Raw genomic sequence first — 19,019 nt, forward strand, 5'->3', positions numbered from 1 at the left:
AACAAACAAAAAACCCTTCTTTCTGCATCTCCCTCTCCTCTATCCACATTTTGAGGCCAACTTCATCCCACAATGTTCAAAGATGGCTATGGAGTATGTACTTACTCTGTGTCTCTGAAGGTGAACCTCCGAATCTCCCCAAGCTCCGATTCGGTTAGTAGATCCTTAGAGTCATGGTAGTGTGCAAATATCTTCCACGATACCAGGGTTCATTTAGGGGGAGTGATATGAAGAGGTAAGGCTAGGGAACCATCCTGTTTCTTTACACTGGAAAGGAAACCAAATCATATTTATCATAAATCTATGTGGCAAAAACAACTGTCAGACCCGATTGTGTGTGATTTCACCCCAGGTGTTCCCCACCCCTAGCACTGGGCTCTGACATTCCAAGGGCAGACTCCAGGCTACTGTACCCTTGGCCATAATTCAACCCATGAGTTACTGACAGACAGGTTGTTTGGGCAGTCATAGTCATTCAAATCACCTCTCTGTATTTACAGGTAAACAGAGCCCTGCACAGTACTCAGAACATAAAGACACCTTTTAAATATAATGTCCTATATCTCCATCAGTGAGGAACACCAGAGAGTGTGACAGAGCACTGTAACTTTTTTGGTGACTTATCAGCCCCAGTGTTGGCATCACTTGGCTCTTGCCTCCTAGAGGGAACAATTCTTTTGGTATTCAGCAGATCCTTGAAATTCACAGGAAGGCGTATCTCTGCTCCTATCCTGGTATCCACATGAAGTGTAAGAAAGGTACATCTAAAAATGGTATCAAAATATGTGGTTCAAGAAGGAAATACCTATGTCCTCCTGGATCCTGGTGTACTCGGGAAACAGATGTGTTCCCCAGAATGTGCCCAGTAGTGTATGCCAACTGGAGACAGTACCTGATGTTTTTTTGGAGGCTGGACAGCTGGGGCCTTTTATTTCTTTCAGTCCCTATCTCGTAGAATATAGACAAAATCTGACTGTGATCCAGAATCAGTTTGTGTTTTTATCCATTCTAGCCTGTCTTTGGCTTTGGTGACTTCTTTCATAGCTTCTTTCTCAGCTAGTGGAAAGCACACACAGAAAACCATCTTAGCTATATCTGATTATTCTCTTGGCTTCCGACATTAGTTTAAGAATTGCTTTGCTCAGGGATATCAGCACCCTCTCATGAGGGTTATGTCCTGACCCAGGAGTCCCAAGCACGGTCTCTTTTGGAATTTTGCTTGCTCTCAGAACTGTGGCACACCAAGCACCTGGCATGGAGATGGCCTGACTTCTTTGCTTTTGTTGTGGTCTTTTTGTTGCTCTGTGGTTATTCTTGCAGACCAGGCACGTCTGCCTTAGCTGCCTATAGGCTAAGTTTTTTTATTCTGTAAAGAAAGCATTCCGTGAGCAAGCAGGACCTGAGGCTCTAACCATGTCCAGGTGTCTTCTGGAAGGGGAAGTAGCCAGCCATAATAGGAACAATAGGTCTGAGATCAAAGGGCACTGTGCTCAGAGCACACATGTTTGGTCCTGTGACCTTCAGACTCTCCTTACCTGGCCATAGGAAAAGGAAGGCTTATATGAGGCAAGCTTGCCTTCTCTCTTCTTGTTCCTCCTCCTTCTTCTCTCTCACTTCCTCAGCTTTTTCTCCTCTATTTTTTTTTTTTAAACAATCATATTTTATAGTTGTTAAAAACCTTTCCGGGAGAGTTGTAGTCTGTTCACCAAGGCTTACCAGTCCTCTCTTTGTATATTGATTGTTCATTGTTTTCAAAATAAAATTTATAAATTAGAGAGAGTTGGGGAAATGACTTAGTGGGTAAAAACATTTCCTGTGCAAGTATAAAGATCTGAGTTCAAATCCCAGCACTCATGTCAGAAGCTAAGCAGGGCAGGAAGTTGGAGAGAGGCTGATGCTTGGAGCTCCCTAGCCCACCAGCCTAGACAACCCAGTGAGTTTCTGATTCAGTGAGACCTGTCTCAAGGCAATGGGGCAGAAAGCAGTACCTTCCCTCAGCCTCAGTGCACGTGTACACATGCCCCAAACGAATATACTCCACACTTCACAGATACTAAACTAAGAAGCAGCCTCCACCTGGGATGAAGAGTTCTCAATCTGTTCTTTCTATCCCAGGAGAGATCTGGGCTTTGGGAGAATCATGTCACATGCCTAAAATGCTAGCTAGAATCCTGGTGTGCCCCCTCTTCTAGCCCGCACTGACCACTGTGAGGTCAACAGAAAGCAAGACCTGCAAGGATCACATGTTTCATGCAACAGCAAGTTTTAGTGGCACGTTGTTCTGAGGAATAATTATCAAAATGCATTTAGTTTTAGAGCTCGGGTATAGTTGCAATTGCATTTTCCTAAGAAACAAATAAGATAGGGAATAGGGCCAGTGTGGCAATAGGTGTCTCTTGGTCTCCTTTCTTTGGAAACCAATCTTGTTGGAAGCATTTTCTATGCCTGCTCTACAGTGACAGTTTTCCTTTTAATTCATCCTTATGTGGACTTTTCTTTTATTCTTATTCCCAGGGCTTCATGACATCATTCCCCTCTCTAAAGATTTCTACTTGATTTTTATGTTTTTTTTTTAATTGCCTTGTCCCCTATATTGTGTTGGGTAGTATTTTTACAATATTAGACAGAGAAACGGACCAGACATTAAACAGTGATACCAGAGATGTTTGGATAGGAAATTGCGGCAGAAACTGTGGGAGCATCAGAGTCCCTGTGTAACTGGGTGGCTCATCAGCACATGCCTGTGGAATGTAATTCTGTACTCGGTACACATGAATTGAATGGCATGGGCTAACATTATGACACTGGAATCATCATGGATGTGGATCTACCCATATGACCCAATGTTAACTGAGTAGCACTCACAGCAAACAACCCCAGTCCTGATGTTCAAGATAACTTTCTACAACCACAGATACACAAAAGCACAGCCACTAAGCACAGTACTTACAGTGCACTGAACTGTAATCCGGCAACCTACCAGCTGAGTCTCAGTAGTCTTCATGTTAAACAAATTCTAACTAAATTTAAAAACAAACCCACAGAGAGCCTGTGGCTGCCATCCCAGAGGCATGGCTTTAGGAGATGGCTTCTTGACTGCTGTCTGCTCAGAAGACCTACAGTTTACTGTGATCACTACCAAGATGGAGAGAGTGTCCCTAAAGCCAAGAACTTCTGTAGCAGCAAGAGTGTAAATGGGTAGGACACATCCATCTCACCCCTCAGATAAATGAGCCAAGTTCTGCCATTCATCAAAGTACACAAGTCTGCTGTGACGAACGTTAGCTGTAAACCGGGAGGTGGTGGTACATGCCTTTAATCAGGGAGACAGAGGCAGGGGGATTTCTATGAGTTCAAAGACAGCCTGGTCTACAAAACAAGTTTCAGGAACACAGAGAAACCCTGTCTAGACCCCCTACCTTCTGCACCCCCTCCACCTTCCCAAAAAGAACTGTAACTATACTTTCATGTCCTGTCCAGTCCCCAGGACTAGCCCTTGGATAGAAAGATAACGCAGATCTTTCTGACCCTCACTTTTGTCCTTTCATGCCTGGCAAAACCCAACCCAGTGTCTAGATCAGTGTCCCAGCAAACACCAGCCCCACGGTGGCCTGAAGCTAAGCGGAATTTAGCTCAGGGTAAAGATATGTTACAAATTAAACGTTGCTGTCGGTATGTAAAGCTGCAATAAATAGAAACTGAGTTACATCAAGGACGGAATTAAGCCTTAAGTTTAAACTCCACAGCACTGTAATTAAAACTTCGCCTGTAGCAAGCCATTCACGGGAGATTAAAGGATCGTGGGGGAAGCAGAGGTTTGTTTGCCTTACCTTGCTCCCCACAATTTATAAGTCTGAGCTACCAAAAAGCTACGAGCCCTACCCCCACATCCAGCTCCCAATTAAAAACACAGTTTGAAAACCTTTAGGAGGCCTGAGGGGCCCCTTTTACAGAAGGCTGCCCCTTCCCCCATGCCTCAGTCTATGAACAAATTAAAAAGTATTACCTGGTCCCCTGATGGTCCCCGGAGCTGACATGGTGTTTTCATTAATACATCATTAGAGTAATGACATTGTGCTGGCATTTGGGTTTCCAAATGGCCAGCACTGCAGCCATTCCAAATAAAAGCCTAGGGGCCTCTGAACACTTTCTTCCTGGGAAATAGTCAGGTCTCATAAAGAGAAAACAGAAGACATACTAATTCAGCCTTTTCTGAGCATATCCATTGTATCCTGATTCCAGTCTCTCAAGGCTGGTTCTGTCGTTTGTTTCCTTCCTTCAGGGTCCTGGGTTTTGCAGAGTCAATGCTGGGGTTAGTGCAACCATGACCTTAATACCAACAAGTATTTTCTACTCTTGGGATTCAACTCCCCTCCCCAACAAAAGGGTTGGGAGGCTTTGAGACTGGAAATAGTTCATTCTGTGTGAAGGCAGTCTGAGGCCTGAAAGTAAAGTATGTGTTCTGATTTTCTAGACTGTGAACTGTTACCTCATAGACAATAATGGATTCATTCTGGTGTCTGAAGACTACACACAGGTGAGTAAGGAGACATTTGAACTCCATGTAATGGGATAAATCAGATGGCACTTAGGCCCCATGTAGAGACAAACTATAGAGTTAAGACTTTGAGATAATGGTTCATATATGAGGCAAAAGCATATTATAAACCTAATTTCTCTCCAAATATCACAACCTTATGTCTCACCTCAAAGCATTTTTACTTCCTGGTATGGAGCTACAAGAGAGGCTGAGTCCAGCTTCTATTCCTGTACTCATAAATGTTAAACTTATGGGATTCTTTGCCTCAGAGTTGTCTGGGCCACAAGAGAAATCTTGTATGAGGCTGGGGTAATGGGTCACTGAGTAAAGGGCTTGCTTGGGTTCAAATCACCAGAACCCATGTATAGATGGGTACTTCTGTGCATCTGAAGTCACGGTGTTCTTTACTAAGATGAGAGGCATAGATAAGTGAGTTCTACAAGTTTACACATGTGACCAACAAAGAATGGTAGTCACTATAAGCACCTAAGGTGGACCTCTGTGTTTAATACTGATGTTGTGGCAAACACAGGCACACACACACACACACACACACACATACTTACAAATATGTACATGCACACACTCATATGTGCACATACTCACAGAGTTACACACACACACACACGTACCACAGATTTTTCTTTTTTTCCTGAAGGGTGTTGGTGCTTTAAAGAGTTTGGGCAACTTTAAGATGAGTTTTCTCCTAATATTTAACCTTCATACATGTTTCCATATGCACAGGAATTCTCTTTAAAAAAACATCTAAAATACCTCAGGAGCCAGCGGTTTGATGGGTCCATTCATGCTCAATAAAATAGTTCAATGTTTTTCTATTTGGCTCTGTGAGATCCAGGCATAGAGTTGAGTTTGTTTTAGAAAGAGTGACTTCAGAAAATGAGGAATTCAATTCTATCTCTGCTCTTCACCCCGAGTGTTTGAATGCACTCTAGACTCCTGATGCCCACACACAGTCTCAGTGGCAAGTATCACTAGGCATTGGGCTACTGGTGGCATTAGGTAAGATAAATGACCCCATGAAAGAAGTCCAGTCTCTGAGACAACTGAAAAGACCATCGGCCTAAGAGAATATACCCATTGACCCAGAGGAACATTGAGAGACTGAAGAATCTCTGGGGAAAGAACCCACAGTCCTTACTCAGGAGGAGTTTCTGCAAGTCTACCCTAGCCCACAGGGCTGAGATGAGACTTGGTTCCGGGCTCAGGAAAGATGGAGTGCCTGTCTTCCCACAGTAAACCCTTGCCTGGCCAGGAAACTACTCAGAACGCCATGGCTTCTACAGGAAACCTTTCTCCCTCTGAAATAGGAGCCTGCCAGCCTGCTTGGGTCAGACCTGTTTGATGCTGTCTGACTTCCTGCATCCAATTAGGATAATTCTTCTCTATCTAACAACCAGTTCCATTGACACTGGCATATTTACACACATGAAACACAAGTGCCCTTCTTGCTCATGGCACCTACACATGCCTACAGAATGCCTACAGAACACGTGAGCATTTCCAAACTCACCTGAAGCAGAAAGAAAGTGTTTGATGGTAAATAAGAGAAATCTTTTCCTTCTTCCTGATTTTTTTTGGGGGGGGCTGAAGTGCAGAACAAATTTTCTCTGTCTCTGTCTCTCTCTGTCTGTCTCTCTCTCTCCTTTCTCTATCTCTCTTTGTCTCTCTCTCTCTCTCTCTCTTCCTCCCTCCCGCCTCTCTCATTGTCTACAAACCCCAGAAGGTACTCTCAAGGTCTCTAACCTAAGCCTGATGGAAGTGGGGTTTGGTCCACACCCCATTCCTCTCTTACTGTAACACCACTTTCTCCCCTCACAAGCTATATGTCCAGAATAGAGAAGGGTTCTCAGTGGTGCTGCACTGGTTCATTCCGGGATGCTGGCAGAGGAAGTCTGTTCCTGCAAGCCCGGCTCCTGTGTAATGCTTATGTCCTTGCCCTTGGGACCCTACTAGCTCAGTGAGTCCAAAGATCTGGAGAACATGCAGAGGTTATCTCTTCCACCACGAAGTCTGTATATTTCCTCACAGCAGGAATTAGACATGACAAAGCTTTAGTGTCCCAATGTCCTGAAGATGATACCAAGTATAGGAACAGACCATTAAAGATAAAATTATCTATGTTGTTTCCCCAAGGACCTGGGCTTTCTTATTCTTGCTAACTATATCAACAACCCATGGACAAAATGAGAACATTCTTTTAAAGGTGGTTTAGAGAAAGGATGGATTCTTGATTTTAAGAACTTTATAAGGCTGAACAAATGGACTCTTCTAGCTTCCTGAGCAGATAATCTAGGCATTACAAACCATTATTTTTATCACAGCTTAGGAAGCAATTCCAGGGTCTCATTTTGTCTGTATGAAGTAGCATTTTAATCAGAAGGGATTATGTACAGATTAATGCCTAGCTTGTCCGAGTATATACATGTATGTGTGTATGCACATGCATGTGTGCATGCATGTATGCTCTTTTGTACACATATGTGTTTTAATCTCTGCATTGAGCACATTTGCAACATCCCCCATGTATTCTGGAGACATCCACATCTGCTCCCTGGTTTTGTAAACCCACAGCTGCTGTGACTATTTCAGCCATTCCCAGTTATTTGTAACAGGAGTTTTAAAGGCCTGCCTCTGCTTTCCTTCAACTCCCAGATACACATGCTCACACACACACACACACACACACACACACACACACACACACACACACACCTCTCTGCCTTTCTTCTCTGTTGCCTCTACCCTTCCTCATGTGCTTTCTTGTCTTTCCTACAGACTGGAGATTTTTTTGGGGAGGTTGAAGGAGCAGTCATGAACAAGTTGTTAACAATGGGCTCCTTTAAAAGGTAAGGATTGGATGGTGTTCTCAGTTTATCTGAGTAAAGTAGACCAAGGTCAAATAAAGCAACCCCAGACTGACCCTGGTGCCAACCCTCTGTTTGCACACTTCGGAACTCTGGGCTGAAATTCTACACCTGTCATGGGAACCGGTCTTACAGATTCAGCTCATCATGAATTTTCTGTCTGTTCAGCATTGGGTGGATCAGAGGCCAATACTGAAGTGAGAGCCAGCATAGTCCGTTGATCCTGTTACCTAGGGAAAGGAGAAAAGTTCCTGCCTGAGCAGAAATCGGGGATGGATTTGTCCCACAAGCCAGGGGTACTCCTTGGCAGTTGGGGACTCAGGAATGGAAGGTGGTATTTTGAGACTTACTGACACATTTTTTTTTTTAATATGAAAAGAAGCCTCCTCAGTTTTCTCCTGATCTTGCCATTGAAGTCTACTGGTAGAAACATGACATGAATGTCATAGGTAACAGGCTGCCATGCTGGGCAGAGGTTGGGTAGAACAGCTTTTCTTTGATCCCATGTTCTTCAAGGCTATGCCAACCATACTTCCAGAAATACCAAGGTCCGTGGGGAAAGCCTGGGATGAGTTTCAGGACATCTTCTAGGAGTTGCTTTGGAGTAGAGTTTCCTCGGATGTATTTGGGGCTCTTAGGAGCAGGAAGTTCAGGGGTGGCCCTACATGTGAGTTCCATGGCACCTCCATGCTAGGCTACTTTATGACTTGCTTCATGACTTGTCCTGTGGCTGGGTGGTGACGAATCAGAGTTTGAATCCAGTCAACAAGAGAAACTGACCACTGTGCTGAGAGTGGGGAACACAAAAGAGTGAGCCAGTATTTGAACCCCACATGGCTTATTTGTGCCAGTTCAGGGAAGAAGTGCTCTCTAGGTGGCCGGAGGCCAGCATTCCTGTCATCTTTACCAACCACTCTCTTAACTGGAAGTCTGATGAGCAGATATGGACCCCTGCCTAATTCCAGCTCAGTGACTTTAGTATAGCTGGCTTGACAGAGTTCTTTCTCACCCAGACCTGGGTTTGAGCTGTTCTACACCCTTCTGTGACTTTCTGCAAGCTTCTCAGAACAGCTCCTGGATGGTCAACCATAGGAGTACAGCTGTTTCTGTCTCCCTTTCTATCTTTACATACATTTGTGCAATGTCAACTTGTATCTCAACTCTGGGGGCAGGAGACACAAGATGAAGAACAATCGTACTTGTGTTTCTCATTTAAAAGCATATTTTTAACTTCTTTTAACAACTGCCATCCCCTCCTTTTGCTGGATGTTTGTTTTAAATTGGTAGGAGAAAGAAAAGTTATACTGGGATTTTAAGGGTTTGATCTCCTCCTTGATATGGGATATGTATGGTTGGTATGAATCTAGAACTTGCTATTGTCACTCTAACCAACCTGTTTGAGGAAAGGGAAAGGCTACGGGCCTGATTGGGTTAGGACAGCAACTGATGCCCTCTAGAAGCTACATGACAGGCCCCATGTGCTTCGCCAGAGGGCCCCTCCCTGGAGCCAGGGGAGCAATGAAGAGATAGATTTTGGAGTCACCCATACTAAGGTCAAAGATACACTGTAACACTGACTAGCTGCATAACTTAGAATATGTCATCTTACATTGCCAAGACTGAGTTCTTGTGTGGAACATGAAGATGATTAGGAATCATGCCCAAGGTTGGCTGGCATCGGTGGTTAGATAAAAATGAGCATGATGTTCTCAGTCCATGCCTACTGTCTACTAAAGGTTCAGGTAGCTGTTGTAATGGTTGCTGACTTTGGCTCAGCCATGGCTCTGTGTGTGGTACCAGTTGATACAACCTTTCTGACATCTGCTGATGTCTCTCTTGGCACTTGAAATTAGACACAGGTGCACATGCCCTTCCCCCATTCCTTATTTTCTGGCAAAATAAGACTGACAGCTTCTTCCATCCAGGAAATGTGTGCATCTCAACCACAGTAAAAGGAGGTAGTTAGAGGAAACTTCTAGGCCTCTGGAGAAGACTTCCCCTCCTACCCTAAACTAAAGCATACCTACAGAGGGGCATGCTTACTTTGAAGGCCTGGTCTGCTTTAGGAAGACAAAGGGTAGTACATTTAGCTTGTCCCTCTCTTTGGTAACTTGGATGCGCTGTTGGTGCACAAGGATTGTCCTTTTGATCAACCTCTATTCTTTAATGAAGGTCATTCACTAGAGGCAAGGTCATTTCCAGCAGTGAGCTTACAGCTCCCCTCCCCACTCTGGAGAACAGTGGTTTCTATAATTGTTTAGGTCCAACATTAAGAAATTAAGTATCTCCTAGGAAATTGCTGAAGACTTCCCTTAGTGTCTCTGTGGGTGTTCCCAGAGATGTTATGAGGGCTTGGACCTAGCCAGTGAATGATGAATGTTATAAATGTTATGACTCACTTGATTCATTCATAATAAGACTATTATTATTGGCTGCTAACAAGGAGGAGGATGGGAGCAGTAAGCCACTGGAACATTGGAGGCTGTTGGAGACATAGCCATTCCATCAGCCCCACCCCCTACCACCATGATGGACTGAATGTTCTGAAGCCATGAGCTAAAATAAATCCTTCGTCCACTAATTTGTTTTTCTCAGTATTTGGTTGCTGCAATGTGAAACTCTGACACTCTACTTACCTAAATGGCAATGGGACTTTCTTTGCTCTTCTGTTCTGCCCACTTGTCTGGTGGCCCAATGGCCATAATATATAGTAGCACACCATCAGAAGAAAATAATATCCACTGTTGAGTCTATAATTTCTTGGGCCTTTGATTTGTATGAATAATTAAACTGCTTAGTAGCCTGTGAATTTCATTAAGAGCCAAACTCATTGCTGTTGGTTACATTAACTGAGTCTTCAGCTTGATTATGACCCACTAGTTGCTCTGTGACCTAAGGATCACAGACGAGAACAGATGCATCAACAGTATGGGAGATAAAGAAAGAAAAGAGCAGAAAACAGCCATCTTTTTCTCTGTCAAATACTTGCCACAGCTGAGCTGGTTTGGACTACCATCTCCCTCCTGTCTTCTTTTCTATCTTTCCTTTCTTTTTTTCTTCCTTTTTTCCTCTCTTTTGCTTGCCTTTTTGCTAGAAAGAAGGCACACAAAAGAAAGTAAAAATAATAAGAAAATTATTATATAATTATAGTATAGTATTATATGATAAATAAAAAATAATTTGCTGTTGTTTTCCTCTAAAAATAAATGTTATTCTTTCCTCACTCCTTCCTCCTCATTTTGCAGTGTAGCCCATGCAACCCTTGAAGCCAACCTCCAAAGTACTGAGATTATAGGTCTGCACCCCTCTGTCCCACACAGATCATTGGTCTTAGAACCTTCCAACAACTTTGGGAAACAGGACCAGTGGCCCTGTAGCCAAGGGCAAACTAGAGGTGTCAGATCTTTGTTCAAGACTTTGTAGACATTTGTCATCAGTACATGTAAGCAAGCCTTAGTAAGTAAAAGGCTGATTCAGGCTACAGGCCCAGTCAGGGATAAATGGATCACACCTTTATTCTGTAGACAGGCTTGAAAAGACTAAGAACTGAGCCCACATCTCTGTAACAGAGCTGGATTCCAGTATTCTGTAGTATGGAAACAAGACTTCAACATCCTGTAGTTTGGATACAGACTCCTCTGCTCTCTGCCTTCTGTCCTCTACCCTCTGCCCTCTGCCCTCTGCCCTCTGTCCTCTGCCCTTGGCATGTCTACAGCAGCGCTGTGCTATAAGCACATCTAGCAGTGTAGAGGTGAAGGAAGGTGTTGGCTCAGCAGTATCTTATCTGCAGAGCAGAATTTGTAGGATGGGAGACCGGCTGAGTGAGGAGATCACTCAGTTGAAATTGACAAATCCTCTGACCCACCATGCCCGCAGACTACACTTCCCTTTATCTCTCATGTCACCCTGTGCCAGCTCTGCTTTTGGTGTTGCAAACAGAGAACTTCCAATCGGTTTTTGATCTTATCCATGAGAGTAAGTGGGCTCCCTGGCTCATCACTCACCATCTGTACCTTGTGCTACCCTTTTCCTCTCTCAAGCTCTTGTCTAGTAAAAGTCTTAAACTTACATTTTTCCCCAAACAGATACTCTGTATCTTTCTGTCATCAGCAATGACCTTGACCCTTTGGCAATTGTACTAGAATTCATAGGTCTCCTCCTCCCCAAGTCTTGCTTCCAAGGATGTTAATACAAATTATATATTCAGAGATGATAAATAATAGTCACCTGTAGGAAAAAGTTAAAGGAGTCTTTGGTTTGTTTTGTTTCTTCTCCCTTAGTGCTAAGATAATAGGCATGCCCAGCGGGTTCCCAGTTCATGATGGTGCCTCTGTGATACTCTGTGTTAAAGTAAGACTTTCTATTGAGCAATAGATTTACAACCATGCGGCTATGCACAGGTCCCTCAGTCTCTCCGTGTCTAACTTACTTCCTCCCCGGGTACGTGGATGCATGGAAGAGCTATTGCCTAAGACATGAGCCCTTCATAAAGGGATCAAACCACAGATATCTTGTTAGTTGCTTAACAGGAAGGCTGGGATTCCACTGTACACCTTGAAGGCTCTTCTACTTCAGTGTCTGACGGGCTGAAGCAAGTCATGTGAGTGTGCACAGCTCTGTTCAGGGTTCATCCCAAGAGACTCATCTTACATTGGTATGGGGAAGAAGCCCCAGCATGTGGGCATTGTAAATGCCCCTGTGTGGTTCTCATGTGCAGCCCACCACTGGTCAAAGCCAGGATCAAAACCCACTGAGTAAAAAGCACCCAGGCACCAGTCTCGAGTCTACTATGTAGGATTTGCCTGAACCACTGAATAACTAAGCAACAAGCACCTAGGCACCAGTCTTGAGACTCCTGGATAGAAGCTGCCTGGCTTTTTGCAGCTTTCTCTTGAAATATTTTTTTTTCCTTTTTCCTTCCTTCCTTCTCTTTCTTTTCTTTCTTTCTTTCTTTCTTTCTTTCTCTTTCTTTCTTTCTTTCTTTCTTTCTTTCTTTCTTTCTTTCTTTCTTTCTTTCTGTTTTTGTTGTGTTTTTCAAAAACAGACATTCTTGGTGTAGCCCTGGCATTCCTGAAACACTCTCGGTAGACAAGGCTGGCCTTGAACTCAGAAGTTTGCCTGCCTCTGCCTCCCAAGTGCTGGGATTAAAGGCATGTGCCACCACTGCCCTCTCTTCTCTTCAAGTTGATTCCTTGCTGCTTAGAAATGTCTTGGAGCTCCTTGTCTTCTAGTGCTGCGAGCCTCTACCCTTCAGTGAGTTATAGTATTATTTTCCTCCCCATTGCAGTAGAGTACCTAAGAGATACAACTTAAGAAGGGAGGGGGGAGGTTGTCTGGAGGCGTTCTGGCTGCAAGTCTCATTAAGGTGGTTTATCATGTACATCTTATGCATGTCTTGCTAGATCAGAAAGCAAGGCAGGGCTATACCCCTCATGGCCCACACCTGGTACCCTGTGCCCCACTATCTCTAGGCCTCATGTCCCAGCTAGACGAGAATTCCCAAACAGTGTCATTGGCTGCGAACCACATGTTCAAGCACATGCCTGGTAGAGACATTTCACTTTCAAACCAAAGCAGTTATGATAGGAATCAATCTTTCATGGCGATCCCCCCCCCCAGGCATCCCAATGGGTCTTTCTAGGAGAGTGGTTCTCAACCTCTCTAATGTGACTACCCTTTAATACAGTTATGTTGTGATGACCCCAACCATAAAATTATTTTTGTTGCTCCTTCATAACTGTTATGAATCATAATGTAAATATGGGATAGCCAAAATATCTGACATGTGACCTCCCTGTGAAAGAGCCATTTGACAAACCCGCACGCAACGGGTCACAACCCACACTTTGGAAACGGCTGCTCTAGGATCTCTCAAGCTAACTAGAGCAAAATACCAGGCATACAGACAGAAGGGAGAAAACTCAAGCTTCATCTCAGGAAGGGCAGCCGCAAAAGAACTTTTAGCAGATCATCAAAGAAACATGGTCTCCTGTCTACTGTCTCATCTTTTCCCCTTCCCCAGAAGTGTGGGAGTCCCAGTGAGTTGGGCTACTACAGATTAAAGTGCCAATTGTAAGAGGGACAAGTGTAAATTGGAGAACATTTAAACCAGGGAGGCGGAAGTGAACAGGAAAACAAGTTTGTGGTGGTTTGAATAGGGATGGTCCCCATATACTCATGTGTTTAAATGCACAAGCCTATAGGAAGTGTCACTATTAGTAGGTATGGCCTTATTGGAGGAAGTGTGTCACTGTGGAGCTGGGATTTGAGGTCTCAGATATACTCAAGCTACACCCATGGTGACATACAGTCTCCTTGTTGCCTGTGGACCAAGATGTAAAACTCTGGGCTGTGTCCCCAGGACCATTCTGGCCTCTATGCTGCCATGCTTCCTGCCATGACAATGATGGACTGAGCCCCTGACACTATAAGCCAGCCCAAATTAAATGTTGTCTTTTATAAGAGTTGCCTTGGTCACGGTGTCTCTTCACAGCAATAGAACCCAAACTAAGACAGTGTTCCATGAGAACCGAAGCAATCCATCGCAGTTAGGGATCAGGTAGAGAATCCATTCTCACTGCAGGATATATGAGTGGTGTTGTTTATCCGGTGCCAGGCACTTGAGGGTTTGCCTTCAGATTTCCCTCTTATCAAACATTCCGGTGCTTTCTGGGAAGGCCAGGGCTGGATTTCCTTTGCTCATGCATCTAATTCTGCTCGAAACCAGGAAGAACCAACATGGATATACCTGACTTATAGTTTACAGGGAAATGGGCTGTGGGCAAACAATTTTAGTGTTTTCAAACTGTCGATAGAAACTCTGACTGTAAGCTATTCCCCCATCCTGCCCCCCTTCTTTTTCTTTCTCTGCCATTATTACAGATGTACAGTGTGTGTGTGTGTGTGTGTGTGTGTGTGTGTGTGTGTGTGTGTGTACAGCCCCTCCAGAGGCTGTACACGTTTACCCAGAATCCTTTGTGATCGAAATCACTTTCTAAGTGTTGAGTCATCAAGGCGGATTTGAAAATGGAGACCCTTCCCTCTGGCTAATAGAGAGCCAGGAGCTTTCCCAGTCTTCAGTGATCCTGTGACATCTCAGTCCACAGACACAAACTCAGAGTTGACTGAGAAGGAGAAGCACATTCTTCTTGGGTGACTGATCTCTTTTCATCCCGACTGCCTCAGTGAAGCCCGAAGCATAGCAGCTCCTAGGACTAGTGTAATGGCCTCTTGGCTTCTTGTTGACCAAGCCACTTCCACAGAAGTATTCTTTGTCGGAGATGACACTGAAGGGCATGAACAGACAGACTGGCTTGAACCAGTGTGTTTCAGGGCTAAACTTTCTGGATTGCAGAAATGTAAAGATTCCAACAGACCATGCTGTAGACCTCACAAAGCTGCTGAAACAACAGCAATGGCCATCTTGGTCTTCCTCATCTGGGTGGCCTGCCTCCATGTCAGACATGGACTCTGGTGGCATTTTGCATGTCTGCCCTTGATCCATCCCCAAATCCCAGGAGGAAGCAACTATCATTTCCATTTGAACAAAGAACAAAAGGGAGGCTTTGGGATTTTAGCATCTTCTAAGTTCACCCACAGGGGTGAGTGAGACTCATGGAATTTGAACTTAGAATACATTGTTCTTCTGGTCTTTTGCCATAATTAGAATGGGTGAATTTTTTTAGAAGTGATTTTTTGTTGTTGTTGTTGTTGTTGTTTTTTTTACCTTTATGCATATATTGTGCAAGAGCTAGTGGAGTTTTATAAGGTCCTCAATTGTCCTGGGGTCCTTGTGTTAGCCAGTATGAGCCCACTTTGTGAGAACCATGGCTTTGTTTCCTACCCTCCTCCCATTGGCTTTTAAATACAAAGTTGCCTGGTGGGACAGGAAAGAGTGTGCCAGCCATTGTTTCTGCAGTTTAGGTTGGCAGAAAGAGAATTTATAAGGTCCACAAATTCACAAACGTTCAAAAAACCAGGTTCATTATTCGTTCACTAATATTTACTTTAAGACATTAAACATTTATTGAGTAGCCTCCCTTGCAATATTCCTGCTCCATTGGATGGTTCCTGGGTAAGGTAAACAAGGGGATAGCTGGGTATTGCTTATCAATAGAGTACTAACTCTGCCTCCTCCAGACCAGGCCTGCTGTGGGTTTGCTTTACTGCCTTCTGTAGTTCCTCTGAAGAATGAACCCAACTTCCAAAGATCTCCACCTCAAAAATCCCCAAGGAATAGTCAATGACTTCATCCACTGGTGGACCCAATAATTGTAGAGACTGTTGGGAGGCAGTGGGGCTCTTGGCCCCGCCCCCTCCTGGTAGTCTCCGCCTCCAGGATGCCCTGATGTAAGCAGTATTAGTTTCCTACTCCAGTAACCTGTTCCATACCCCTGACATTGGGGAGAATGCCAAAATTCCTGGGAGAAAATAACAGCTTTGGTCTTTTAGATACCATTAGCACCTGACAACAGGAGGTTACAGCAATAAGAGTGAAGTCAATCTGCTGTGGCCCAGAGCACTGCCTCCTGGGTAATTCAGCAACACACAACCTGTGGAGTGTGCTCCTCAACTAAAGCTTGTGCTGAGTGATCTGCGGTTAGACGACATGAGAGCAACAGGGCCTGGGTGAGGTAAATTCTTGGCTCCCATATGAGTGTGCCTTGTGGAAATTACAGTGTTCTGTGAGGAGGCACTTCACTGGGATGGCCGGATTGATGATGTGGGGTAAGAGAGACAGACACCCTTCCCTGCTGTAAGAATTTCCTGCCATTCAATGCTCCATGCCCTTTCTTGCTAGAGTGACCCCTACAGTGTGTGCTCGACAGGTAAAGCATTTGTTGATGCGACTTTAGGTCAGTCACTTTGCTTCTTAGAGGTTTAGATTAAAACTCCTGAATTATAACCAAAGATGGGCCTTATGCCAGCTTCTCGGGTCATTTCTTCTATAGCTATTTTTATAAATATTAAACTGTTTCAAGGTTGGGTTCAAGGTTGCTAATCATTGAACAAGGGGTAGGGACACTACCATGATTAGACATTATTGTAGGCAACTTTCCTGGACTTGTGACACAGAGTAGATATTTAATAAATGTTTATCCCACAGTTGTTAAACAGACTAGATGAGCTCAGTTTACCACTTTAAAATTCAACCTGCTAAGTATTCAAAAAAAATTGCTTGGTTGGGATCATCATTTTTCTTGGTGGTGAAAAACCAAACCAAAACAACAACAACAAAACCAGTAACATCAAAATGACTACTAAAAAATAGATTATCCTGTCCAGGGTGCATGGCAGGCTCTGAGCTGCTGCTTGGGACGGGGGCCTGCCTCCTTCACAATTTCAAAGAGCCCCATCTAGGGAGTGGGTTGTTGCTAATGACAAGGTCTTGGGCTGTGGACAACCGTGGTTGAAGTGGTCTGGGGATGAAGTCATGGGAATTAAGGCATGTTATCTGTCATGAGGCTAAATTCCCAGAGCTGAGCTCCACAGGGCTGGCTGCACACGGTCTTGGGCTAGGCACAATTCTTGGGGCTTATTTTAGAGCCGAATGAAAGCAGGCAATTATCTTGTTCTTTGACTATAATCAGCAGAACAGGATGCAGGTAGCCACAAAGTGGAGTTATTTAAAACAGTAAAGAAAAAAATATCAATTCCAAAGGAGCAATATTTTCAAAGTCTCCTTTTTTGCCAGTATGTGGAGAAGCCAGGGAAGACTGGCAAAAAAGACTGATTCTCTGACCTCTTTGAGAACAGTAGGATCAAGCCCACCCCCTTCCCTTTCCTTTTGCAATGAGAGGCAGGTGCTTGGCTCGGAAGCTTCCCCACAGTGATTCATTTTGCCCTCCCCAGTGTCAGCTGGGGTCTCTGGAAAAGATCCAGGGAGAATCCTGAGCTTCCAGCCATCTGTCAGTCAGGGGGTTACCATGGTTACCACCAGGCAGCTGGTCTTGTAAGCCAGCTGGTTTATTCTGGCTGGGGACTCCTCAGTAGCCCCTCGGTGGGTGGGTGGGGAGGCTCAAAATGATCCAGCATTTGGTTCTGGGAACCTATGTTGTACAGCATTTGTTATGATATTCCAGTGACAACCTAGCATTAATCTAGGGATGACTGTTTCTGAGACAGTCTCAGAACCTACTTCAGAGAAGAAAGCATAGTTAAAGCCGATTCCCTCAGCTCATTCTAGCCCTACTACCGGTGAGCATTGTGACCTTGGACATGTCAGACTGGCTGAAGCCTGCTTTGCACTTTTGGCAAATTGGGTGATATGCTATGAAGAATCCTCTGCTATTGTAACTACTGAGAGTCCGTCCAACAGCAGCTTGTTACCTCAGTCCTCAACTCAGAAAGCAGGGATAGAAGGCATTATAGCATGACCCCTCGCCCCAGCTTTGGAGGGTGCCTTGGACTCTTGTAATAAACATGGCTGTTCCCCAGTGAACTGTCCATCCTCCGCCCAGCTGACTTCACCAAGGGTAGCGTGGGTCTGGCTCAAGGTCTTTCTTTCTATTCCTATAAACAAAGCTCTGTGTTTGTAGGCAAAGGGGAGACTATTTTTGATAGAGAGTGTCACCCAGAACCACAAAGGTGAGTGTGTAACCACCCCTTCCCCCCTTACTGTGCCACTCACTGGTTGGAGCAGAACTGTCACCAGCGAGTTGTCTCAATAATGTCATTTTGACTGGGGGTTCACCAAGGTGAGTTTGTCAGCAGGCAGTAGTTTATGTATTTCCCATGAAAGACAGAATTCCTTCTCGGATATATACTACAGTAGGGGATGGGGGAGTCAGGGAGGTGAGAGACGGGATACCACATCAGACTGGCCACATAGGGTAGCAGTATTGTATTATAGTAATCTTTCTAAGTGAAGCAGTAAGTGTTAAGCAATGGACTGTTCTAGAAAGGGATTCCTGCAGGAGAGAATTATACACTGACATATAGGAATGAATGTATTAAGTGATTTGAAGTCTTTTCACACCAGGTTGGACTTGGGATGGCTCCCCTTTAAACTGCCAGGAATTGTGTTGGGACAGTGGAGGGTAAGGGATCTTGTCTCTGCCCACTGCTTCTGAGTATGAGACAAGGCACTTGCTCCGTTCACCCTTATTAATTAATTAAAATTGTTGACAGGGAACTTAAATGCCTCCAACATATTATACAGTGTTTCTGGGGCTGACAACTATACTTTTGTCAGCAATGACAACAAAATGTCCACATTCTTGTTTCCTAAGTAATGCTCCCTCCCTCTTTCCCACTGGGCTCCCCCTTCCCATCACATCAGGTCTTGATTCAATCCTGGTCTGTTTCCTAGTGCATAGGAACAGGCAGATGGTTCTGCTACTTTGTATCCTAGAGTGGCTCTTGCTGGGTCTCGTGTAACAAAGTCTCAGATTCAGAGTAGCCTAGGAAGTGTGGTGATCCAGGCCAACTTTGCTTGTTTTGAAGAAAAATAGGGAATTCTTCAAGTTGGATGGGTGTGGGTCTCCCACACTCTTCCAGACATCTCCAGTCCCTCCCTTTGCTAGCCTACAGTGGTGATGTGATTCTGTTACAATACACCACCATGCTCTATGCCTATATTATTCGGGTCTCAT

The 19,019-nt window shown here is 44.4% G+C and overlaps 1 protein-coding gene across 1 annotated transcript in view; it reads left to right on the forward strand.

Annotated features, from left to right (window-relative positions):
* The window catches only part of CACNA2D3 (calcium voltage-gated channel auxiliary subunit alpha2delta 3), a gene marked incomplete at both ends in the record, with an annotated part of 779,660 nt that overhangs the window by 711,920 nt on the left and 48,721 nt on the right, over positions 1 to 19,019 (forward strand). The window contains 2 exons of the mRNA XM_080926621.1: positions 4,475 to 4,537; positions 7,337 to 7,407. Of these exons, the coding sequence (XP_080782747.1) occupies positions 4,475 to 4,537; positions 7,337 to 7,407 (134 nt within the window). The remainder of the gene's footprint in view (positions 1 to 4,474; positions 4,538 to 7,336; positions 7,408 to 19,019) is intronic.

This window comes from Micromys minutus (genome assembly GCF_963924665.1).
Source record: "Micromys minutus genome assembly, chromosome: 12".
NCBI lineage: Eukaryota > Metazoa > Chordata > Mammalia > Rodentia > Muridae > Micromys > Micromys minutus.